General features: G+C 37.8%; 1 protein-coding gene and 1 non-coding gene across 2 annotated transcripts in view; one reads left to right on the forward strand and one right to left on the reverse strand.

The window, feature by feature from the left end:
• LOC105391488 (inactive dipeptidyl peptidase 10) overlaps positions 1-27,555 on the reverse strand; it is a 134,949-nt gene that overhangs the window by 9,486 nt on the left and 97,908 nt on the right. The window contains exons 5-11 of the mRNA XM_048628367.1: positions 19,439-19,533; positions 9,744-9,871; positions 9,082-9,245; positions 8,458-8,602; positions 7,318-7,390; positions 549-651; positions 73-194 (exon numbers count right to left, since the gene is read on the reverse strand). Of these exons, the coding sequence (XP_048484324.1) occupies positions 73-194; positions 549-651; positions 7,318-7,390; positions 8,458-8,602; positions 9,082-9,245; positions 9,744-9,871; positions 19,439-19,533 (830 nt within the window). The remainder of the gene's footprint in view (positions 1-72; positions 195-548; positions 652-7,317; positions 7,391-8,457; positions 8,603-9,081; positions 9,246-9,743; positions 9,872-19,438; positions 19,534-27,555) is intronic.
• Positions 14,322-16,210, forward strand: LOC105388211. Its single transcript, XR_007267466.1, has 2 exons — positions 14,322-15,372; positions 15,970-16,210. It is a non-coding gene; the product is annotated as an uncharacterized LOC105388211 (transcript).

Genomic DNA, 27,555 nt, shown 5'->3' on the forward strand with positions numbered 1-27,555 from the left:
TATGGCCCGATCAGCCTATTCTCGCCCGTCCTACCCGTTCACTAAGACCAACAAGCCAACATCAGAACTCACATCCTGGCAGTTGTAGGTCATGGCGTTGCAGCTGGTGATGACGGAGACGTTCTGCGCGCGGTTCAGCAGCAGCAGCGCCACCTGCCGCTCCGACGTCCAGCCGCTCCAGCGCACGTACCACTCTGGAATGTAAGCACATGTGCTGGGTACAGTCACTAAATCCTGAAGGATGGAATTGTAATCACATAGTTATGGGTAAGAGTCACCACTAGTGAAGCGATTTCGTGAGAACCAGAAAACGCTGTGGACGAATCTGAAACAGTTTTATTTGATAATCATGATCATAATCAATCCTTAATCGTACCCTGGTGGATGTTGTAGGTCTCTCCGAAGGACTCCACACCACTCTGTCGACGGTCTTCCTCTCCTTCAGCCACTACCTGTCTGTCTTAAGGCCTTCGGTCCTGCGGGCTTCCCACTCTCCAGCTCCTTAAGGACCCAGAAGTGAGAGTAATTATAACTATAACGAATATTACCTTTGTCGACGGGTGCGTTGAGCTGGAGGGCGTGCGGGAACAGGTACTTGGGCGTCTTCACGCTCACCACGAACACGGTCGCCACCGGGTTCTTGGTGTTCATCTGCAAACCATAACATATAAGATATTAGTATAAATGGAGTTAGTGTTCATCTACAAATTATATAATGTACAATGTTAGTTTTAATGCAGACGAAACGCATTCGATGTTCTAAGGCAAAAAAGTTAAAATATTGCCACCAAATTCAGCCACTGCCTGTAAAAGGGTAGGCGGTTTGGACGCATCTTTAACTGCTTCATCATGGGTGCGTATTGCGACGTATAAAAACGAAATGTATAATTTCACATTAATAATGTTCACAACATATAATGAACGTTACGTATAACAACAAAATCTATATTTTCATAAGGTATAAGATTCAATTGGTATAACGTACATTTCATATAATATCAAAATAACTAACACTCACGAGGACTAATATCAATTCGTATAACATACATTACGTATATCGGTTAAAATATATACTATCATTTAGTATAAAGTTCATAAAACATAATACCTAACATATAACATTAATTACCCAACACCGTCAAACCCCCTAGCACCAAAACCTAAAGATAGGTGCGACGACGAGCAAAGCGAGGAGGAGCGTGTTAGGTGCACATGTTCGTCGAAACCAAAGCGGAGCGTCTCCCAACACAGCTTCAATAATAATAACGGTGTGAAAACCCCTAGTACCAAAACCTAAAGATAGGTGCGACGACGAGCAAAGCGAGGAGGAGCGTGTTAGGTGCACATGTTCGTCAAAACCAAAGCGGAGCGCAGCGAAGCGGAGCGGAGCGTCTCCCAACATAGCTTCAATAATAATAACGGTGTGAAAACCCTTAGTACCAAAACCTAAAGATAGGTTAACCTAACGACGAGCAAAGCGAGGAGGAGCGTGTTAGGTGCACATGTTCGTCGAAACCAAAGCGGAGCGGAGCGTTCCCCCTACATAACGTCAATAATAATGAAAATATGATATGATAATCTTTTATACTATTTGTGCATTATACATTAGTCTTAACACGAAAATAACCACAGCTCCCTATGAAATACAACAAAAACTGTGAGTGTATACAACGGATTTCATTAATAATCAATAATATAACCTATAAACAAATCAATAATAACCGGACATCTTGAACGTTCGAAAATCAGCGCCATCTATTTCAACAGTCAAAGCTAGAAAGTTAAGACGAAGTTCAGCTACTCAACGCTAGAGGGCAGGACATATCAGATAGAGACACGAAGTTTAAATAGAGTCATAGAGCTAACAACATAGAGCAAAGACTACCATAGACAACACTTGGTAGAGTCCAAGTTGATGAAGGTAGAGTCTCACATGAGTGTAGAGACCGTCATCGACCGAGTAGAGCTGTCCTAACATAATAGAGATTTCACTTAAGGTGAGGTGGGCTTCAAGTTTAGACCAGAAGTACTAAATACCGAACACGAAAATAAATAAATAAATACTACACCCAGGGTGATAATAATGTCTATGATGCGACGCTCACCCCCCGGCACGCCGCTCCCTGGACTTATTCAAGTTAATTCGGAGCCCAATATATCGGGTACCTGTGATGCCGATAGTAACATTGATTTACCGCGAAAAAAGCGCACTTATGATGACATGTCTCCTAGTAAAGACTTCGAGAATTTTAGAAGAGAACTGCGAGCTGACATGATGGATATGTTTCGAAGTTGGCAGGACAATCAGAAGGAACTTTTTAAAAATATGATGGAGAGTCAAAACAATGTCTTTAAAAAACTGGCGTCCGATGTCGCCGAAGTGAAGGCCCAAAACAATGAAATCTATTCGACAAATCAGGAAATAGAGAAGTCTATGTCTTTCATTAATAAGGAATTTGAAGAACTCAAAAAGAAAGTTGAGAACCTAGAAAAGGAGCGCTCTGAACTAAATGACCATGCAAATGATCTCGAGAACAAACTGAGAGATGTTCAGCTAAGCTCACGAAGCTCTAGTATCGAAATGAGGAACGTACCCCTTAAGGATAAAGAAACTCACTCAGATCTCATGTCTATCGTCTCCGGCATTGGACGCGCTATCGGCTGCCCCGTGACGTCATCTGAAATCCGAGATATACGACGCTTGTCGGGAAAGCCAGGGACTACCAGGCCTGAATTTGGTCAAGTTCACGCAAAGAACCGCTTCCTCTCATCAGCTAGAGACTTTAATAGGAAATTACAAACTCAGGACAAGCTGAATACCGAAACAATCGGACTATCAGGAGGCCGCCAACCAATCTTTGTCGCCGAATACCTATCCGCAAGCTCAAAGAGGCTCCTGTCCTTAGCGAGAGAATTTGCCAAAGAAAATAAGTATGCCTACTGCTGGTCATCAAATGGAAATATCTTTCTTCGTAAGGAACCACAAGGAAAACAACTTATTATTCGGTCTGAAAAATGCTTACAAGACTTACGTAAACAAGAATGACTATTCTGGCATATTCCTAGTGACACCATATCAATTATAAATGTCATCTTAACCATTTCTGTGTCACATTCAACTTTGTTCTGTATATTCTGGAGTACATTTGTATATCTTTTATATTATGTCTTTAAACAACAACACATGCACTCTATAACACACAAACACATTTACACAACCCACACACCCTCATCATGGGATTACACCAATAACAAGAAAAACACCTACTCTAACACCCATTATGATCTTATTAAAATAACTTGGCTTAACCTTGACTATGTTTCAGGCGCTCACTCACACGGCAAAAATGTTTATTTGTTACGACAACTGACTGGGTCCTATACTCTCTCTATCAATGGCTAACATAATGGATATTACTCCAGAACTTGATAACCTAAGTGTATCTAGAGCCTACATGTCTACATATGGTGAGTGTCATAAACTCGTAAACTTTTCTACAAACAGCAAATTGTCAGTGATCCATATGAATGTTAGGAGTGTAACTAAAAACTTTGATCAATTTAGAGTACTCCTTTGCTCTCTTAAAATTAGCTGCGATATAATTATACTGTCAGAATGCTGGCTCTCGAAAGCAGATACTCTACCAGACATTGAAGGTTATAAGAGATTTTCCACCTCAAGAAATAGTCATCAGAATGCAGGGATTATAATGTTTATTAAAAGTAATCTTAAAAACTATTCTGTCGCTGAGCCATTTGTAGAGGAATCAAACTGTTTAATTTGTAAAATTGATTCTGTAACGGCCATAGTTGCCTCTTACAGATCACCATGTCATAAAAACTGTAGTAAATTTATCGACAGCTTAAACAGTATTTTATCAAATCTAGCTTCTTTTAAAAATGTAATCCTGATTGGCGATATAAACCTAGACATCAAAATCGGCTTCGAAGACCAACGCTCAAATGAATATCTCAATGTCACCGCTTTTCATGGGCTCTTGCCCGCGCATCGATTTCCCACCAGATATGAAAACTGTCTCGACCATGTTCTAGTCAAAACTTGTTGCCCTGCCTCTACATTAGTCCTTGAAGCTACCATTACGGATCACTCTCCTGTAATTTTCTGCCTTGATCACTCAGGTTTAAAACGGAATAAAAAACAAATCGTATCCCGCACAAATTATCCCGCTGTTTTAAAAGACATTGAAAATAAAAACTTTTCTCTAATTTACTCAATGAGTGATGTAAATGAGGCAACTGATACTTTGATTAATATTATTAAATCGGTAATCGACACACATACGATTTCAACTATAATTCCATGTCGTCAAAGAATCATAAAACCATGGATCACACTAGGATTGTTGAGATGTATCCATAATAGAGACAACATGCACAAAACTTTAAAAAAACAACCCGATAATCTGGTACTTAAAATAACATATAAGCGCTACCGCAATTTTTGTAATATCCTCCTCCGTAAGCTTAAATGTAACTATGAGAAGTCAGAATTTGATAAAGCCCGTAATAACGCAAAAAAAACCTGGGAAGTAATTAAAAAAGTCACGGATACCTCACGTACCATATCATCTCCTTCAGAATTATTAAATATATCTCATAATGCCTCTCAGTTAACGAGGTAAACAGATATTTCGCTAATATAGGGAAAGATTTAGCTGATAAGATAACCCCTAACCCTAACTATGTACCGCCATCTGTAGGTAGCAACCCCGTTTCGCCATCTAACTCTCTTACCCTTCTTGAAGTGACTGCTGAAGACATTCGCGCTATCATCTTGAACCTGCGTAGCGATGCAGCCGCTGGATGGGATGGGATTTCCTCCAAATTTTTAAAGTCCGCAGAACACACCTTGACCCCAATAATAACATTTATCTGTAACTTAGCAATCAGGACGGGCAAATTTCCTAGAGCGCTAAAAAAAGCAATGGTTCTTCCTATACACAAGAGTGGAGACAGAATGTTAGTGAACAATTACAGACCTATATCTATATTGCCCTCACTTTCAAAAATCCTAGAAAGAGTTATCAATACTGCTCTAGTCAGTTTCCTGGAAAACAATTCCCTTCTGTCTAAAAATCAATTTGGTTTCAGAAAGAGTCTTTCGACGGAAGATGCAGTATTATCACTCACTGACTTTCTAGTTAAAAAAATTGACGACAAGTATAAGTGTCTTGGTATCTTCCTTGACTTATCCAAGGCTTTCGACACGGTGTCTGTCCCACTATTGGTAAAAAAACTAGAAAAGTTTGGTGTCAGGGGCATTGCCCTGGATCTTCTAATTGATTACCTAACCGATAGAACCCAATTTATAAAAATTGACTCTCATATCAGTGACACACTTTCAGTTAACTATGGCGTGCCCCAGGGTAGCATCCTGGGTCCAACCCTCTTCCTCATCTATGTTAATGAGCTCTGCAATATAACAGCAAATCAATCCAGCATCTTCGCCTATGCTGATGACACGGCAATTATCGCTTATGGACGGACCTGGGAGGAAACCATTGCAATTGCAGAAAGTGTTCTTTCTCCGGTTATGACGTGGCTCACAAATAACCTTCTGACTTTAAATATACTAAAAACCAAATATTTAACATTTGCGATTAGACCAAGCGACCACCCTCAAGAATTAACTATTCATGCTCACACATGTCAGAATCCGCCGGTGCAGTGCTCCTGTCTTGCCTTAAGTAGGGTCAAATCAATAAAATATTTGGGTGTCGTTCTAGATTGCTGTCTCAACTGGTATGAACATCTTAATTATCTAATGAACAGAACCAGGAAACTAATATTCATCTTTAAAAAACTCAGAAATTCTGCTGACAATGAAACCTTAAGAATGGCCTACACGGCACTCTGTGAGTCGATCCTTACTTACTGTATCCCTGCCTGGGGAGGTTCATCGAAGACTACTTTTATAGATCTGGAAAGGTCGCAGAGAGCAGTGCTCAAAGTTTTATTTCGAAAACCTTTCCGGTATCCTACAAAACAATTATACAGCGAACTCTCCCTTCTTACCGTTAGACAGCTATATATTCTTCGTGCTACTCTCCGTAGACATGCCTCTGCTCCAACGCGAACTAAGGATGCTGCTCGAAGAAGACCTAAACCTCCCTTCCACAACTTTGATGTGCGTACAACATTTGCTAAAAAACAATTCAGCTACCAAAGTTCTAAATTATATAACTATATTAATAACTCCCTCGATCTTATATATTCCACTAAGTGCAAATGTAAAAATAAATTAAAAATCTGGCTCTTAACGTTAGACTACGAAAGCACTGAATCCATAATAAAATAACTCATATTTTGCCACTTTTCCGTAAATCAACTATATTAATCATTTCATTCATTCATTCGTAATCAAATCACAAACACAACATCTTATAAATGTACACACACAGAAAACACACACACACACACACACACACACACACACACACACGCACACACTCACACACACACACACACACACCCACACTCAAACAGACACAAGCTTTCAATCCAATCAAGATGTACAAATAGAAATACTTACCTATGTTATTTGTATTAACTACTATAGTAATATTCTAGCTTTGTAAATTGTAAATTGTTAAACTTAAACTAAAATCTTTTACTTAATTAGATTTTCAAAGATAAAAACCCTAAACAATGTTATTTTGATAAGTTACTAACTACTTTTGTGTACTATATCGGAGAGTGACCACTGATCCTCATCTTACAGGTTTTCACCTAGTTTGAGTATCAGGGGACATATTATTCATGCATATATATAGCTTACATCTATGCTTGTTAACTTTGTTTTTTTTGTAATTAAGTTTAAAAAAAATAAAATAATAATAAAAAAAAAAACATTATGATAATTATATCCGTTGTAGAATATATGTTATAAACGTTATATATTTTGAACGTTATGCATTTTAATCGTTATATCAATTGAAATTATACTTCTTGAACGTTATTCTTAACGAAATTATGTATTTATTAATTATGCCTTTCGTTTGTTATGCACAGTGATCGTTATACTTAATAAATTTATATCATATGGGCGTATACCTTGTGAATGTTATACCATGCGTTTTTATACCTCGTATTACTTACCCCTTCATCATCATTATCTTTCTAGTTCTTATTTAATGTGAATACGGCATATAATTAACTCAGTTTATTTATCATGGTAGAAATGAGAGCTAATGTTAAATGTCAGATGTAAACGACAGGGCTCAATTCATATCAGTCCAAGGTAGGTACGAAACTTATGTTATTATTGTATGCAATAGGTTCATACTCATAAATTACCTTGGGGTATCTGAGAGTCCGTATGCTCGGATAAGCTGGAGGCTCCGGAGAATCTAGCCCATACCACGGATACCTGAAACGAATAATCATCATCATTGGCTCTATCCATAACAATCACTAAACTATCTCTTCTTTGTAAATAGAAATGCTAAGTGAATGGGGTGATTTAAGAGTAGAGTTTACTTTCAATGTGGCTGTGACCAACGACAGTCCTTTCGAAGTTCATAAAAATGCATAAGCCGTTCTTTTTACTCTCACAGCGGCAAACGACGAAACACTTTTAAAGTAATTAAGACTTCACTGCTAAGTTAAGCGCTAAGCTAAACGACCTTTCAACTATCTTCAACTAGGGAATCCATTACTTTCCTATTCTTTGTTCCTTCATTCGGTCTGAACCATCAACATAAAGTTTTAGAGCTTTCAATTCACTTGTGCAATTTAATGGAAACACGTTTTACGGTATCGTTTAAAAAGGCGCTTACGATCTCACGTAAAACACACGCACAATCCAATCCGCAGTTTAATTATAATGACTGAAATAACGACAGATCCTTTTCACCTTTTCTAACAGGGTCTACCTAGGTAATTGAAAGTGAAGCAGATAACCTAAGAGCTCCTAGTCGGTAACGCAATTATTGTGCCTAAGATAACTTTGAAAATTGAACGTCGACTAACAGAATTGGCGACTTTTCGAAGAATACCCGTTAACTAAATCAGTAAACTGAAGTGTTTCTTGAATTGGACTGACTGAAATACAATAATAACTATCGGTATCTGATATCCCCATTTTCGCATGGTGAGTTACAATACTGAAATGAGACGTCCTCGAAGTATAACAGCTGATGATTCTTGCTGGATGTATTATTTCAATCAGACAGGGGGTAGTCGCTGTCTACCCAGTATGGCAGTGAAGCAAATTTTGCTTTTACCACCACCGTCTTCACGTCAAAGAAGATGTAAGTAAACCGAATCCCGCCCAGGGCAAGCATTTGTGTTTGCCTTGTGTCTGGTTGTCGTTTACTACATTAAATATGTAGGTATCTATGTATCTACGTATTTGTGTAGATATATCAGCTGTCCGACATCTATATCACAGGATCTGCCTAGCTTGGCGTCGCATGGCCGTGTGTGTAAACTCACTTGTGTTCCTGCACGTCGGTATCGTTGTAGGAGACGTAGAGCAGGTGCTGTCCGTCGGGGCTGAACCACAGCGCGCGGTCCAGCCGCAGCACCTCCGTCTCGTACAGGAAGTCCGGCACGCCGTTGAACACCACTCCCGGGACGCCTGGATATTATCACCAAAATGAATGAGGTTCAGGGGATTTGGGTTCAAAACTGCATCGATAATGAAAATTAGTATTTTATTTTTGATTAGCTGTAGCCTGTGAACTTCGCTTTGGCTTCAAGGTTGAAGGCAAAACGAAGCCTCACCTGTCTCCTGTTCCCCTGAACCCTCGGCTATTTTATGTTAAAACTTTTAGACTTCCTGAAATATCTTCTACCCTTGTCTCTGCTCCTCTTCCCTTCCCATACCTTTCCATTTATCCCCATTGCTTCCCTCCCTTTCAATCCGTAAATTAATGGCAAACTTTACAACTCTTATAGCCCGATGACTAGATATGAGGATACGATGAGGGCCAATATCCTCATCGGATATTGCTCTTCCTCTGCAAGTGCGTGCCTCATTGTAGCCGGTCTTCCCCATCCAGACACTTCGTTCTACCTATCTAGTATTCGAAAGAATTTCAACAACTCAATACTCACCAGTATTAGTGATCCTGCAAACCAGCGCCTTCTGCACCTTGGGCTTGTAGTAGATGTCATTGTCGTGTACAAACACCAGCCCGGAGCCGACGGGCGCCCAGTCCGCGAGCTGCAGCAGCGGCGCCGAGCGGTCGTCCTCGTGCGGGGAGATCGGGATCTTGTTCCTGGAAGGGAGACGAGGTGTGGAGTGAGCTAGTGTCAGACTGAGGGGGGCGGTGATTGGTGGAGATCGGGATCTTGTTCCTGGAAGGGAGACGTGGGGTGGTGTGAGCCAGGGTGAGGCTGAGGGGAGCGGTGATAGAATAGAATAGAAGGTAGGTGTTGTAAGGATGTGGAGAAGGTGACTAATGACTGTGTAAGCCAATTGTGCCCTCGCCACATGAATGGAAGGCTTCACGGTTTGGTTTTCCATATTGTATTTTGACAGACATGACCCATTTTTTGTAGTATATGGAAAACAACAAACTTAGTAGCTTTTCTGCATTGAATTCGCATGTGTTGTGTATTCAAATGCTGCTATTCCATTTCAGTGACAGAACGGAAATACTCTACCCCAAGTTAAAGCTTTTAAAATTGGTTCACAATTTAAAAAAAGAGTCGGAATCCCTCTGATAGTAACCTACCATCAAGTAAGCATAGTACAATGAGTACTTATACATTACCTATTAAGCACATCGTACACGTGGTACCGCGCCCGCCGCGCGTGGCGCCAGCCGGGCCGCGCGTCCGACACCAGCAGCACGAACTTGAGGTCCGGAGACACCTTCCAGTCCACCGCGTTCAGCTCCCTCTGGAGGAGGAAGGTAATAAGCATTAGTTAACAGAACGCTTCTCATTTTTCGACTCTACTGACCGTCCTCAACGGTCAAGTAGAAATATGCTCTTTCGAACCCCAGAGCATAATGCGGCAGGGTATTCGGATTCTTTCACCGTGTCAGCGGTTCGCTTGTGGAACCAGTTACCATTGCATATAAGGCAATCGCAGTCCATTGAAACTTTTAAGTCTAAGGTTCGTCTGTACTACCTCCAGAAACAGAACAATCAGCTTAACTGATATAATACACATGTTTTGTTGTAAGTAGTATGTAAGTGTGGCGATGATATTATTATATAAGTATATAAAATATTATTTTAGTTAAGTATAGTATGTACTAGGTTTATGTATTGTATATGTATGTAACTTATAGGTATATATTTATTATACATGTATTATATACAAGTAAGTGTATTCTAGTGTTTGTAGGTATTTTTACAAAATTATCTTTCCTCTCAGTCTTTCGCACTACCTATAACTGTCTCCACAACACCCAAGGTTAGCTGGAAGAGAATGCTGTTAGCATTAAGTTCGCCTATGTACATAATTTTATTATTGTGCAATAAAGTATTTAATAATTTAATAATAGTTGTCAATCATTCAATTAATTTATCTGGAACTGTCACAGTGAACAGATGCCCTAAAGGAGGCAACTCCAGTGTTTTTTTCAATTTACCTAATTGGCGGCGCTAGTTGGCCTATCCTCACCGCACCTTAAATATGTCAGATGTAGGTACCCAGGGCAGTGTAAAAGTAAATGTTCTATATTTTACCAGTAATTTTAGTGTAACATCAAAGTAAATGTTTCACATATGTGAAACATATATTCATTATATAATGAATATACAAAAGCTTCTGTACGCAAGCTTTTAAAGCCACTCCATTTTAAAAGATATCGGATATGCCGATAGTAAATTTCAAAATGAATCCACTGCGAGGAAGTTCTTCAAAAGATTTATTCTTATTTTGCATTTTTCGACAACTTCCGTGCACCTCGCTTATAAATAGACAAAATATTGCACGATATAATATCAGGAATGTAAATAAAGGTAATGTGATATACCTATTTACCTATACTCTGACCATTATATTATTGGTTTTTTTACATTCGAAATCCCATACATATGATGACTGCAAAGGAAAACCAACTTTACTTACCAGACATAAGGAAACGTCAAAAATACAATAACATAGTGGAAGCTCCATAGCTACTTATAGGTAATCAGATAGGTACTTCGCAAGTATCCAAAAGAAGTAGATTTTTCTCGTGATACTGCCAAACCGTTTTTACATAATAAACACTCTGTATTACAGTAACATAAATCAATAAGTACCATACTTTGACCTCACCTATAATAAGTGCCATTCTTATAACATCAAGTTTAGTAAGAATAGGTAGGCACTCCCAATACAGTTTAGTAAGTAGCTTCATTATTTCAAATACGGATAGTTAAAAGCAAACTTATTGTTTTTTCGCAATAATTTCAGCCATTCCACCACTCAATTCACTATCACTGTGTCAGTATTCATAAAGAAGGTTTGTGACCGTTCGCAGAAATAAAACCTGAGTTTTATGTGGGTTCGACACACGTGTGCCTTTTTGTGAAGGTAGTTCCAATATACGTTTATTATTCATAAGTTATGTTATGGCGGCACCCTCTTCGGTTGAATGCAAAAAGGAAAGGCGGACTAAGGGCGTTTATCTTTGAACGTTGCCCATCGTACAATGATAGCTTCGGGAATTTTCCCTATTGGAATCGGTTTTGGGAAATCGTTTAAAAGATAGCATATTCTTTTGGATGTTTGTAATAAAAGCTCCGAATAAAATACCTAAGCCTAGGTTGGTAACATAAGTTAACCGACATTAGTCATTCTAGTATTTTTTGAAAAGAAAAGCAATACTTTCGATTTTACGAGCATTTAAAAAGATCCAACCACTTGTTATGTCACAAAAATTTTTTCATTGCTTGCGTGTGTGGTTATTATATTTCTTAGGTTTATTATTGGCAAATGTAATAGGTTCCTATGAATGTGAATAGCATTGAATAGAAACAGAGCACTGGCTATGACATCGATGTATGTTGCAGTAATGGCGCGATCACGCACGAGTTACGACGCGGCCGCATCGCCACGTGACAGATTCCATTTTGCCCGGTCCGGGGGGTGCGGGGGTCCGGGGGGCGCGGGGGGCGCGACGTGCATCGCGATACTGGAGGGTCACTCTATAATATGACGAAAAACTAGGTTTCGGAGCGCTGCTGCGCGATCCACGACTCTATCTCGTTGCTTTAAACATGCAGATTGTATGATAGCTGTCCTTCGTTCATTTTTCGTCAGCATAGAGTAACCCCTGGCTATCTGAGCGGCCGCGGCCGTCAGGGTGGCAGAGATAGATGTGCTGCCAACCACGTAATTTTGTGGCTTAAACTGACTGCAGTCAATTTCAATGCAAGATGCATTTAAGAAGTCTTCTTTTTAGCACGCTGTAATTAGTAAGTATATTACTATTTATATTACTATTTTTGTCATCTCCGGCGAAAAATGGTCTTCAACACTAATGAGATCGTACGCACTTAAAATACTGTTGTCGAGTTAGTTCATTCCTATTCTGTTACTAAAATACTTATCGATGTAAATAGCATTAAGTCAAATAATTTGTAAACTTACAAAGGTGTCTGCAGCCTAATTAAGTGTGTAAACCACAATGTCATAATATAGTATAATATTTTAGTTGTACTGTTTTGTTACCATTATACTTATTGATAATAAAGAATTTTGAAAATCAATCACTATTTAAAGTTTAAAATTTTAATTTAAGTTTTAAATTTTCAACCTTACAAATTGAAATAGTACACAATAAAATGTTTAACACTGTACAAATGAGATGCTACCAACTTTAACATGTACTTATGGTTTAAGTTTACGGTAAAACTTAATTAGGTGAAGTAAAGCTTGTGGGCGAAACTTGAGAAATAATTTGACTTATACCTAAAAAGTAAGTATTCTAAATAAGTGTGTTTGGGTCTATCTGGTAATAATAATATAATATATGTTTTATAGTGTTAACATTTATCATAAGCGTGTACGCAGCCCTAGTCTCAATGACACTTCATGTCGCAGGCACAATGCCCAGTGTGACGCGGCACGTGCGACTCACCCGGCCGTTTCATGAAATGACCGGATTCCCGCATGCACTGCAACGTACCTACAGCTGTGAGGCTTTCATGGGTTTGATTGACTGAGAGGATATTGAATAAATTGATCAACTATTCGGAATACATGTCATTGTATAATAGGAATAGGTATCTTATTTACTTAATATAACACCCTGTATCTATAGATAAGAAAGCTGAACTGATTTTAATCTATCAAAAAATAAAATCTTTTATGCAATAAAATAAATAAAAAAACACATAGCATTTGAGCTTTGGTTAGCATGTTATAAAATAATACGAGAATAGTTTGGGAAACTTTATTTTCTTTTGTTTGTCTACGAAACATAAATGTTTACGACGCAAATAAATTCAACACAAAAGCCGCATAAAAACTGAAAAACTTTGACGAAAAGAAAACAACATGTTGTAAAAAATAGCTCTTTTTATACAGACGGGAGATTTGTCAGTGACAGAGCTTAACAATATACGAAGGAGATGGAATGTCAGTGCAAAAGAAACGTCTCGACAAGTAACACCCCATTAACACCTTAACTTCGATAAGAACTTTAGAAGATGCGGACAGTTTTTTTATTTGTTTTTGTATATAGTTTTACACTATCTTGTTCGTACCCTGTACATATTATTAATCTAAGTGTGTCAGCGACTGACGCTAATCTTGTTTTCTCCACAGTTTCACCTCTTTCTACTTTCTTTGCAATGTGAAAACTCACATCTACAGCAACAGAACTCATATGAATCCTCTGTTCAGAAAGGTCTTAGAGACTTTTCTAATTTAGATAAAAATCCCGGCAGTTTAGCTTTAAACTTTTTTCTAGGTCTTAAAGTTCAGTTCAGGCTTATTGTTCAGCGCGATCCTCGATCTATTCCCACCCTGTATAAACGAAAACGCGATGGATAAAACAAGTAAAAAGAAGTATTAATAAAATGTAACAGCTGCGCATAGATTGAATCCGGTATTGTACAGGATGTTTTTTATGGCAATGCATCAAAATTCAGTGTACAAAACGTTCTGTGCAGCGAGCATAGGATTCGATACTATTTTCGAATCTAATTTTTAATACCTTTTTGTACTAACTGACAGACGTATGACATTCTACTAAATACGTTTAGCGTTTGGTGAAATTCCACCTAACATAATATGGAAAAAACAAATGTCACTTTTGGAACTAACTTTGCCTTACATTTTGACAGTGACAGTTGACGATACGCAACTTTAACGGAAGATCGAAACTTGTGCTCACGACTCTGATTGTTAAAGGGCTATCGTACCACCGTAATATACAGGTTGTTGCATGTTTTTAGTTGGTAATATATTGATAAATGTACTTCAATATAGCATGTCACTGGAACTTTTTCATTAGATAGATAGATAGAATATCTTTTATTTGTACACAAGAACAGATTATACAAAGCTTATATACGAACACATATTACTAGTGAGTGTACAAAATACAGATATCATACATATACTGAAGTCATGTTTTGTCTAGTAAATTTAGGTCCAATACCCACGGCTCAAAACGCAGTGGCCCGTGTGACTCGGGGGTTATCCGCTTGTCGTGGTCTCGCGTTCGACTCCCGGCCTGGACGGTTGCCAAGTCGTTTACTGAGTCTCCCGGACCAATAGGCTGCATGATAGAAACTGTGGATCTAATGCATTGAGAATTTAGTAAACTAGGCAGAAAACAGGATCAAGAACAGAGGTTAAGAGTTAATTTTTCAAGTGTCCATTTTTAGGTTAGACCACGATTGGGCTATCTATTTATTCTATGTAAAAATATCAATGATATAGGTATTATTATTTCTCACTAGTTAGTTGTTGCTCGCAAGCTTCACTTCGTCTTGAAACCTTTTAACCAACTTCGGAAAAAGGAGGAGGTTCTCAATTCGGCTGTATGTATTCTTTACATCTGTAAGTATATATTATTTCATATAAATACAAAAATAATTTTAAATCTAAATTCAACAAGTTGGCCCAGCCGTTCTCAACGAACACACACATTGATTTTATAGAAGTTACAAAATAATACAGATCTGATACTCGTAACATTGTTATCTTTATAAAAACATAAAAACAACATTAGCATTTTATAACTTTTATAAATATTTGCAAATTTCCAACATAATAATATTTGTATTGGCATGTTTACAACAATTCCGTTAGTTAATTAAATGAATTGTTTGTTTGTTCGTCTATTAGTGACGCACTTCTGTTCTGAATAAAAAGCCGTTTCAGTGGAATCAGTTCCATCATTCAGCAGCATCATGAAACTGTTCACAGCACTACTCTTGGTCCTTGCGGTAAGTTCTGATTACTTCTATTAAATTACTTTTATAGCGTATTATTTGGAGACGCGGTGGTGTTACGGATACCATCTCGTTATTTCATTTGAAACCGGGCATCAAGTCTGCGTTGTCAATCCTCATCAAAAGTCACAAACCATCACGTCCCCACTGCTGGGGCACGGGTCTCTTTCTGAGAAAGGAAGGGTTTAAGGCCTAGTCCACCACGCTGGCCTAGTCCGGGTTGGTGGACCCCAACACAAGCAAGCTTGTGCTGAGAGAGTTGTCTGGCAAGCAAGTGAGCAAATCAAGCCGCCCGAAGGGTTCTGACTAGTCTAACTGCTACCGAAGCAGCAACCGGGACCCACGGCTTAATGTGCCGTTCGAAGCACGGGTGCGTCCAGAAAACAACCACTTGAATCGGTCGACGTTAAATTCACTGTGTGTGGTATTGGTTCTTTAGCATAATTAACAAAACTGCCACCAGATGAGTCGCCATCTAGCGGACACTTACTGCACTACCCCTTACTACCTTAGTTTGGTGTAAACTGAAAGATGTGATAAACTGTCCAGTCATTTTACAGGTTTTAACTGTAATGTCATGTTTTCTTTCAGGTGTGCACTGGCAGTGCCCTCGCCGGCGGTGGCGGCGGCGGCGGCGGCGGCAGTGGTAACGGAAACAGGTACTACGGTTATAATGATAACTACAACCGTGGCGGCGGTGGTGGTGGCGGCGGCGGTGGCGGCAAATGAACCCAACAATAGAAAACACGCACACTCTTGCAGATTCTTAATCATGTTTATACTTAAGCATAATGTGTGAGTGTTTTAAATAAATGTTTTTGATTTTAATATACCTACTTAGTTTATTTTTTACTTTGCCTGAATCTATTGAAACTGTTTGTGTCATTTATCCTACTATATTAAGTGAAAACACAAAAGTTTGTAAATACAAATGTTTGATCCTCTTTCAAGTTAAAACTACGGTACGGGTTTACATGAAATTTTATGTGAAGGAAGCTGATATCCTGGACTAATATGGGCTACTTTTTATCCCGGATTGCCCACGGGTTTTTATTTAAAATGTGGAGCTCGAGGGTAACAAAGAAATAAATATTGGTAAAAAAAATTCTATTCAAAAATTATTGTCATCCACAGCTGTTTAATCTGTTTATTTTTCATTATTTAAAGTCAACGGAATATTTTGATTAAGTATTCATAGTTTTATTGAAACAGATTGTGAGCAGCACTTATTAATTCATTAACATAACTGAAGATAATATAAATATTTATTTTGTGAAACTGTGCCTAGTTTTTTGTCCTTCACGTATGAATAAGAAAATAATTCTGATTGCGATAGTTAAAATTTTAGACATTAAATAATAGGTTTTTTGAGAATTTATATTAATACTTTCGCGAGCAATATAAAATTTACTTTCACACAATCCAAATAGCCCAAGTTTTATGGGTCATTTATTTAAAATAAATAATGTTATTGCAGACGGTTTTCCGTTTTGGAGTAATTTGGTGATACATAATTATGTCCACTTAATTTTCATACATGAATAAAAATTCAATGACAAAAATATTTTTCAGTATCTCAGCAGAAGTAACAGTATCGGTGCTGCTACTGCTATAATATACAGGGTGTTGCAAAAAGGGTATACTAAGCCGAAACCTACATGTGCAGCATGTTATATCTAAGCCCGAAACTGAAATCAGAATTTGAAAATTCGCGAAAATAAAAAAAACATTTTCCATAGAAACTTTGTTGGTCACGTGACTTTTTATTTTACTATGGAAAAAATTTTTTTTTTTTCGCGAATTTTCAAATTCTGATTTCAGTTTCGGGCTTAGATATATCATGCTGCATATGTAGGTTTCGGCTTAGTATACCCTTTTTGCAACACCCTGTATAGGTACCATGGTTGTATTTGAATCACTCTCCGAAGGGTACTAGCAGTACTAAGTGCGCAGTAATAATACATTAGTGGACCGAGTGTGCGGGTCCCGAGTCTAATTTCACGGTTGCGGCTCTGATACGCTCTAGGAACGTAGCATGTTGTGTGCACAAGTATCTATATGTGTAGGAATATAGTAAATAGCTGTTCCCGCGAGCTTCGCTTCGCCTTAAAAAGTTTTCCCGTGGGAATTCAGGGATAAAAAGTAGCCTATCTTCTTTCTCAGGGTCTAGAGCATATGTATACCAATTTTCATTCAAACCCGATCAGTACTTTTGGCGTGAAAGAGTAACAGACAGACAGACAGATACAGTTACATTCGCATTTATAATATTTATTTATTTAATTCTTTATTGCACAAATATAAAAATACATGTACAAAAGGTGGGCTTAATGCTAAGAGCATTTTCTACCAGCCAACCTACAGGAGGTGCAGGAAAACAAGTACAAAGATGTGCAAAAAAAAAAAAAACGAAAAAGTATGTAAGATGAAAAAACTAAAAACTAAATAGTCACTTAATAATTATCTTAATATATAATAACAATACATTCAAATAATTATATAAATTTATAAAAGATAATAATAATATACATATAATATTAGGATACATAACTATACTATACTATATTGTATACAAACATATAATAATATAATATCCAGACAGGTACACGAAAATGCTATTTATTTAAGTTGCTGAGATAATGAGCGCGGGTTAGTCGCTTGAAGATGTGGCGAGAAGGGGCTTTTCTAATGTTCTCGGGAAGATTATTCCATAGGCGAACGGCGGTGACAGCGAAGGAGTTAGACATAAAACCGGAATGGAAAGAGGGCAGTGCTAATAGATGATTATGGGAGGAACGGAGATGACGTGTATGAGTGTCAGAAAGAAAATCAAACATGGATTTAAGATAGGGAGGAGTATTAGGCTCGTGGAGAACGGAGAAAAGGAGACATAGGATACGAAGATTCCTACGATCACGAATGGGGAGCCATTTTAGCTGTGAACGGTACTGAGAAACGTGATCATATTTACGTAGCCCAAAAACGAAACGGATACAGGTATTCAATAAGCGTTCAAGCTTATTGAGTAGCACTTCGGTCAGATCCAAGTAACACACATCCGCATAGTCTAAGATAGGTAGAAGAATAATATTAGTTAGGATAGTTAGGATACATTAGGTATTATCTTTTGTCTCGTCTGGTATTTTGTTTTAATATTTATTTTATTTATTTATATAAATTATGTATGTAGGTATATATATATTATGTATTTATAAGTATATTTTTTTCGTTTATTTTATGATATTATGTATAAGTAAGTATATATTCTAGTGTTAAACAATAGATATTAAACAGAATTAAACTGTTCTCATTGTCTTTCGCACTACCTATCATTTTCTCCACAACGCCCAAGGTTAACTGGAAGAGAATGCTTTTAGCATTAAGTTCGCCTATGTACAAATAAATTTATGTGCAATAAAGAATTTAATAATAATAATAATAATAAGGCACATCAACAGTACATGTTACAATATACACTATACATACCTTCTTTAGATAAAGAGTAGGTGTATGAATGTGCATTCGAAACTCTGCATCTTACTCATACCTGTTTGATTTAAATCAAACGATCATAGACCAAGAGGATTATATCAACGTTGGAAATATAACCATCATCATCATCATCATCTCAGCCATAGGACGTCCACTGCTGAACATAGGCCTCCCCCAATGATTTCCACCTTGTCTGATCGGAGGCGGCCCGCATCCAGTGCTTCCCCGCGGACTTGAATATATCGTCCCTCCATCTCGCGGGGGGCCGCCCAACGCTGCGCTTGCCGGTACGTGGTCTCCACTCGAGGACTCTTCTGCTCCACAGACCATCAGTCCTTCGAGCAATGTGTCGAGGAAATATAACCAGTCAAGAATAATTTTTGCACCTATTTGGACATTATGAATAGACTAAATACCTAACTAGGTATAAGTGTGGCCATAACTCCTGTGTGGTACCCGAAGTATGCGGACGGCGAAACGGGAGAATGGGCTGCTGCGCTGTGTCACGTCTTTATCTCTGTCTCTGTCACGTCTCTATCTCCGCCATGAAGGAGTGGGTTGTACTCACGAAGGTGGAGTTGTTGATGAGCAGGCGCGTGGTGAGGTTGCGCGCGTGCAGCAGCGTCAGCCCGCCCCAGCGGTCGCGAAACACCAGCTCCTCGTCTGAAACAACAGGAAAAGGATAGAATGTGGACTGAATAATGCCGTGACTGAAGAAGGAGAAAGTGTGCTGTGAGTCTGGGGGGTTACTCTCAATCGACGAACGATCAACAAATTGTCACTCAATCGGGACGCTTAATACACTACGGCTCTATTTGTTGCCACACAACCGGCAATTCTTGTTCGTCTATTCGAAGTATATTCCCCAGCCTTCTTTTCCGTTATCTATGTATCATTATTATGAGCCAAGGCAATGGAAACCGCCGTGAAAATAGCAGCAAAAGCAAATTTTAATATGGGCGAATATTTTTCAAGGAATAATATTGGCTACGCGCTACGCCGTAGCAGGCTGCGTAGCACAGCTACGCCGCGCCGTAGCAAAGCAGTCGCGGGAATTTTGTAGGAGGAAGATGTTTGTTTTTTTATAAAACAGAGTATATTCAAGATAAATGCAGAAAAATGCAAACGCTAGAACAAATGGGGGTGTTCTCTCGATTAAATTACTCGTAGAATCCACCCTTAAAGTTTGTCTGGTCCGAAAAACAACACTCTGTATATATAATAATATTTATAATACTTTTTTTGACGAAACTTCTAGTGGATGTTATGCATGTTTGTGACTTATATGTTTTTAACAATGCAATTAGATATTAAACGTTTGTATGTAAAAGTTTATGTCTGCGTAAGTTAAAGTGACCCCCTAGAAGAAGGGGGTTAAAAGCTAATTCGTGTTCGCGCAGTGACGGATCGCTCGATCGATAGCCGATGTTTGTTTGCGCAAATTAATCGCGAGTTAATCACGGGTTAATGGAACTGGTTAGCTTAGTTAATGAGGTAGCGAGTTCACTTGAATGATAACAATTAATAATGTAACGCTACATGACCCGTGATCGAAAAAAATGCGTTATTGTATCAACTTAAGTCAGAAAAACCGAGGTGACCAAAATACTTTATAATAAGTAACTATTTAAAGTTTTTGTTTGAAAAGAGCTTTGCTCGCAAAATCGAAACAGGTTTAATCATTTAAAATTTATGAAATTTTGTCCGTCTATATTGTGAAGGGCGGCTTAGACGAGGGTATTTTAATCTATTCGGGAGTAACATTTAATTAATTGTTTTGTAATAGACCTCTTACAATATAAATATTTTAATAGAAAAATAACGCTAGGCTCGTCTTGTGTCTCTATGTGTTAGCTGAAACTATAATAAGTTAGTAGGTAGTTTTCCCATAAATTGAGGTCTAGGGCCGATGTAGTAAGTGGTTTTTTTCTGACGTATAAATAGTTTGGCTAGCCTTGGCCTAGGCACTCCTTGCAGTCTATTCAGGATAAATTAGCTATTACAAGGAGAATCTATAACTTTTGTCTCAAAGTAATGTTTAAGCTTCAAAGTAACAGTAACATTACAACAGTGTGATTTTGACTGGACTAAGTGTCACTATACGCAATTCGCCATGAATACGGCGCTGTTATTGGTGGAACGCTCATTAAACTAGATAATCGACGTCGATAACGAACCCGTGTAGCGGCTGCAGGGTGTGAAGTATTCATGACGCTCCTTTCGTGTAGTCCACTTAAAAATGACTAGGTACTCGTACAGCTTAGGAAACGTTAGGTCATCCTGAATAGGGTACCTGGGAGCGTCTAGCCCGTTCTCCATCAAAGATAACCAATCTTGAGACCGCTTGATTTATGAACCAATTCTATCTGGAGCTTAACCGACTGACGGACGATATATTATTATAAATATTGAGTCCCGATAGAATAATGAGAGTGTTTTAACTATGAACCAACTGTGGAGAAACAGGACATCATGATACATCTCGAAAATAACTTGTTACGAGGCATTAAATTGCATGTGATACAAAGTGAGAATACCGAAATTAACTTTATTAGGACATCAATTAAGTATTCACAGTAATTTCTGACACTGAAGTGGTGTTTTTTATTCTCCTTCATTCATGCTACCAGTTAAAGAAAATTATTATCTACCATGTTTTACCTAGAGTGTAGAGGTAGTAAAATTCAAAACATAGGTACATACCTACCGGATGAAAATGTCATTGAGTTTTCTCATTAAAGTAACGTGAGGCGAGTGAGCCGGGTACTCTTATAATTAGGTTTCCCACTCACTGAAACGAGTTAATTTCTTTTCATAAATTATTTGCTCTCTTTCGTGGGAAGAGAACGTTTTTTTACGTCACGTAGTGGCTACAGCTTCTACTAGTAAAAGGTATGGTTAATGAGAAGGCACTACTTGTCGACGTATATTGTATGTATGGTAAAGATTATGCATTAATATTGAGGTATATCAATATGGGGAAGTCGGAAACAAGAGGAATATTTGATTCGGTAAAGTATCGGTTTATAATCCCTAGTGCGTATTTTTTTAGGAAGAACGGATGGTTATACTCTGTCCATTATGTTATTGGTTTTTTGACATTCGAAATCCCATACATATTTGAATATTTGATGACTGCAAAGGAAAACCAACTTTACTTACCAGACATAAAGAAACGTCAAAAATGGAGTAACATAGTGGAACCTCTATAGGTACATATTTCCATACTGGTACAATGTATTGTAGAAGTTGAAAATACCAAATAAACTAATATCCAGTAAAACTACCCAGGTATATATTTTATGAACTGTGATGTTCATCGACCCAAAAAATCTCACTTGAAAATTCCTTGATTAATCCGGAAGCCAGGTTGCATGCCGTAAAGTGAATTTATTATGACATTCGGATAAAAAATGGCGTCACTTCCAGCCTCCTCGCTTCCTGCGATATTGCACACATCAATCTGCGGATAATTGGCTGAGGTACAGTCCGACAAAGCTAGCTTTGCAACAGAAAAAAGTGAAACAAAAAAGATTATAAGGGCAACATTCATTACTTCGAAATTTCTGTTGTTCATTTAGATAGATAAGACAGTTAAAGAAATAAATAGTCTCTAATCTTTATCTTGTTTCAAAGTTGCGTTGCGTTGCGTTGTAAGACTATCTTACTTTAGCATAATTTTGCTTATATCCCCTAATAGAAAATATCGATGTTATGACATGAACATACTGTGTGTATCCTCTAATAATATTTTCAATACGCTTCTGTTTAAATAAATATTATTTCACGCATTTTTTTTCACGCCGCAGTACCGAGCGTTTCGACCGCTTGCTTGTAGCGCCGTCACGTCCGATAAGAGGTTAATAAGTGTTCACAGCGAACAGTGTCGCCCGCAGACTGTGGCGACACAATCACATTTATATAATGAAAAGCGACTTGGAATGTGCTACATATAGGAAAGTCGAAATAATTAGTTTCATTTCTAGTGTAAAAAATCCCTGTAACATACATGCATGTGATATAATACCCAAAGGGGTAATCACATTTAATTAAATGCACCTACATATGTAACACTATCGCAAAACGTACCTATATTATTAACAAGGTGCAATTTTATCATTGGTCTCCCGGACTATGTATGTAAAGTACATTCATAGTCTGAGAGCGCACTCTGAAGAGTACTCTAAATCTAAATCGGAGTAAAAGATTCGTTATTTAAATCCATTAACTCAAATAGTCATAACTCGTTCTTTAGTTGTAAAGCTCTATGGTCTGTACATAAAAATGAAAAGCATTATGTACAGGTAAGTGAGCACGAATACAATAAAGTGTGTCGAAAGCATCCATTGCATTATTTTCATTAAACCGGTTTAATCCGGAGCGGGTCAGTGAGTGGAAGTTCACCCGGCGCGTTCGCCCTGCCTATACCTAGGATAGCTAGACCAAGAGGGTTACTCTATACTGACAACGAACTAACTAACGAACGAGAGCTGTCGAGCAATCGGCGCGTTTAATACAACGAGATAGAGTCGTGGCTCGCGCAGCATCTCTCCGAAACGTAGTTTTTCATTATATAGAGTGACCCCCTGTAGTCGTAAACCAATGCACTGTTACAGGCGTACGTACAACGATGTGACAACCCGTTCACTACTATTGAGCTTTGGTAAAAAAAAATATGATTGTCCAAATAGGTACTTTGTACAGAAACTTTTATCTGACCTTTACAGTTAAAATTTCTTTAAGATATTTAGAATCTTTCAGGTTGCATTTTGGACGATTACTAATTTTATTTCAGGTAGGTATAAAGGAGCAATGCTGTACATCGTAGTTTTCTTCTTTGATTTTTACGTTTACATAAGAATTATATAATTATGTTAAGCCAAGCCACAGTTGGCAGGCTGTAGCCAAGTGAATAGAAATAAAAATAAATCGCAAGCGGCGGCGGGCGGCGGGCGGGTAAACGCATTATCTTAACAGGATTGCGATGCGAGTCACTGCGGCCTGGATGTCGACTGCACATTATATAGCTCTAGCAATATCCGGATCTAGTAAATACATACATATATGCTCTTAAACCTACTTCCCAGAGGGTATATAGGCGGAGAGACGTCCTGAGTAGTCCTGATACAGTTCTTTTGCATCATCCACATGCATCTTTTATCTGCGCATCCAGACCTAGTATTGTGATTGTATTTGTATTACATTTATGGTACTTGCTTAAGTTTTTATAAGTAACTGTGGATACTGTTTGTAATACAAAAAAAGAATAATCTACCTAATTAAATCATATTGTAACACGATCGCTACTTAGTAAATAATTAATTCTCTTCAACGTTCTTGCTTGCTGCTAAAATGAAAATAATTGCTAAACAAATAAGTTACCTGCCCGAAAATTTACTAATACCCATAATTATAATCTTTATCTTTATAATGAGTACAGGTCATCTAACTAAAATATACTTAGATTAATCCATTTGTAACCGTTGCGATCTTCAACCGCTAGTATTTAAAAAACGAGCGTTTGGACCGCGGTTTCGTAGACCCAGCTACTCTAACTAGATTGTCCGCCGCCTACACTGATGTCTGCAGTAATCTAGTATTACTAGATAGCGTCACTGATACCCTATAGTGTATGAGCTGCGCCTAGGTCTATTATGTGCCTAGGTGACTAGGCTATCGGCGTGGCCGGAATAAAAGCCGAGGTTATTATGATAAGATGATACGACTTGAGAGTTAATTGGAATTTTCTTTATATCATATGGATGCCATGCGATTATACGAAAAGTATCATACTGAGTAAGAATGAGTGCAGACTATTTATATAGTTTGTAGGGTACCTAATTGATCATAAATTACTATGAATTCGACTCTTATAAAGGTACAGTATGTAATAGTTTATAATTAATTCCTCTCTGTGGCTCTTTATAAAATAAACTAAACTAATGAAAATTTTGTAGGTAAACTATTTGAAAAGTAAACAAGTTTGAAAGTTGTCGATAAAATGAACCTGATGGAGACCCGGGATCCGGTTTAATCCGGCCGGCAACCGCCAGCCCGGATTACAGCTGACGGGCGGTTTCAGCCGGGACAGATATTGTATAATAGACCGACATTGATAACTATGCAACAAAATCCAGGAAAACACCAAAAAAATATGGAATGGAGGAGAAATATATTTTTTTAATTTTATTTAATTCTTTTATTTCATATGACTTGATCCATACACGTAAATAAATTTATAATTTTATTATGGTTAGACTTCAATGATGCAGACGGCGTCATTTCCGTGTAGGAGTAATTTGGTGCTTTTTAGCTACGGTGTGTCGGGACGAGGTGACGTAGTGGGGAGCGGACAAGTGAAACAACCATTAGAGTTGAATGCCTCTATTCGACTGACCAGCGGTGCTTTCTGCTTACCCTACAATAATATAACAGTGCTATTGTCATTGGAGCTTTTTCATTGCTCGTGAGAGTCGTGAGTGTACAAGTATACATACCTTCCCCAAGCAATGCATCCTGGTCTTAGGCTGACCCTCATTCTCAAACCTTAACCTTCAATCAGATGGTGATACTAGCTACAAAAACATTTTAAACTCAAGAGTCGACTTCCAACACAAACCGCATACCAACTTGTATCGTTTCGCGTCAACCTGAACTTACCGAGCGCAGAGTTGCGAGGTATTATACAGTGAACTTGCGTTGTAACTTGTGACCCACTTCTGTTACAGACGTCAGCTGTTTGCGCCCTGCCCGGGCTCGACCCTGTCTGACCAGCTATGCAGTTTTGTTTAATAATAATAATAATTTTAATTATTAAAAAAAAATAAAAACCGGCCAAGTGCGAGTCGGGCTCGCGCACAAAGGGTTCCGTAGCTTAAATCAACCTATCTCAAAAACTATAAGAGATACTTTGATCAAACCAAAAATCGTTGAAAGAGTTAATTAGCATGCATCACCTCTATTTTTTTTAGAATTTTATACCCCGTAGTTATAAAAATAGAGGGGGGGGGGACATACTTTTTACGACTTTGAGAGCTGATATCTCAAAAACCGTTCACTTTAAGAAAAATGTTTTTTAGAAAACTTTATATCATTTTAAAAGACCTTTCCATTGATACCCCACACGGGTATGTACACACGGCACCTCCAAATGGTTGGCAGGGCACACAAACGTAGTGTATGTGTGCACACTAACGTGGTCTATGTGTGCAATAAAGCAGAAATCGGTAAATACACCAGTAACAAACCACACACACACACACAACAGCACAAACGAGTTTGCGCGTAGGCAAACGCCCTTACACCAGCTGTGACATAAAAATATCAACCGGTCGAGTAAGTCAAATAGTTATAAAATTGACTTGAAGCAAAATTTCACAACTTGTAGCTATACTCTTCGTAGCTCATTGGTAGTATGTTAGACTTATGAAACATAGGTCGTGAGTTCGAGTCCACTGATGGGTATTTTTATTTTACTTTATTTAAATTTAGCGTTAATTTAAACGCTGTTGAGTATAAAATAAATTTATTTGAAATTGACAAATGACTACAAGCTGCATAGCTGTCGACTATTTCTCTTCGCTAAAAATATATGATTCGTTCTTCATTTGAGAAGTAAAACCATTCTACCCTCATACAATATGAATAAACGAAATTAGTTTTTAGTTTTAGTCACAATTCACCTCTGCGTCTGCATAGTGATTCACTTTGTGATTTGTCAATTTATAATTAATTTATCTTCGCAGTCACTATGGAAAGTCATTTGACCATGTTCAAAAAGGCGGAGATAATTGTATTCTATGAACAAAATATTACAATTAGTGAAATCGCAAGACGTTTAACGGTAAGTAACATAGAATTGTAAATATTTTATTTGACTGTTAGAATATTTGTATTTGTATAACCTAAGTATTTGTTTTTTTTGTTTGCAGAGGAGAACTGTTCAATTATGGGTTCACCGATACGCAGATTCGGGACAGTAGTCGTCTATACGGATGCATCACCACGCCATCGAGAAATCGTAGCTGCACATAGCGCTGATCCGTTCTGCAGCACCCGTTCTACGGCCACAACACATAATCTATCCCTACAAACCGTACGGGTTCACTTGCGTGCTGCAGGGTTGCGGTGTCGGAGGCCGACGAAGAAAATTGCTCTAACCGATCAGCATCGTCGAAACAGAGTGCGTTTTGCGACTGACTATTTTAAACTTTGATTGGTGCAACAATGTGGTGATATTTAGTGATGAAAAGTCCTTTAAGTCAGATAAGGATGGATGGTAAGATATTATGGCAAAAAAGTGGTGAAAATTATAGTTATTGGGGTTAGCTCAGTAATTTTTATTTTTCCATTTGTATAAGATTTTAGTTATTTTGTTAAATACTTATTATTATTTACAATTATGGGTAAGCCAATGTGTTAATGATGTTATTGTTACTGAGGTTGGAATAAGTTATCTTATTTCTAGCTAATTAACATGTTGATTCATATAACTAATGACTTGCCTATTTACTTTAGTAAAACAGCCAGTCCATCCTTTTCTGATGTTTATTATGATTTAAAACTGCAAATTGAAAATTTTCCTTATTAATATAAACTACAACTATGTTTTAAAACGAAAAACAACAAAAACGTAACATCCTTAATGTTTATGTTACGGCAAGAATAAATTTTGTAATTTTAACA

The sequence above is a fragment of the Plutella xylostella genome, chromosome 20, assembly GCF_932276165.1.
Source record: "Plutella xylostella chromosome 20, ilPluXylo3.1, whole genome shotgun sequence".
Taxonomy (NCBI): domain Eukaryota; kingdom Metazoa; phylum Arthropoda; class Insecta; order Lepidoptera; family Plutellidae; genus Plutella; species Plutella xylostella.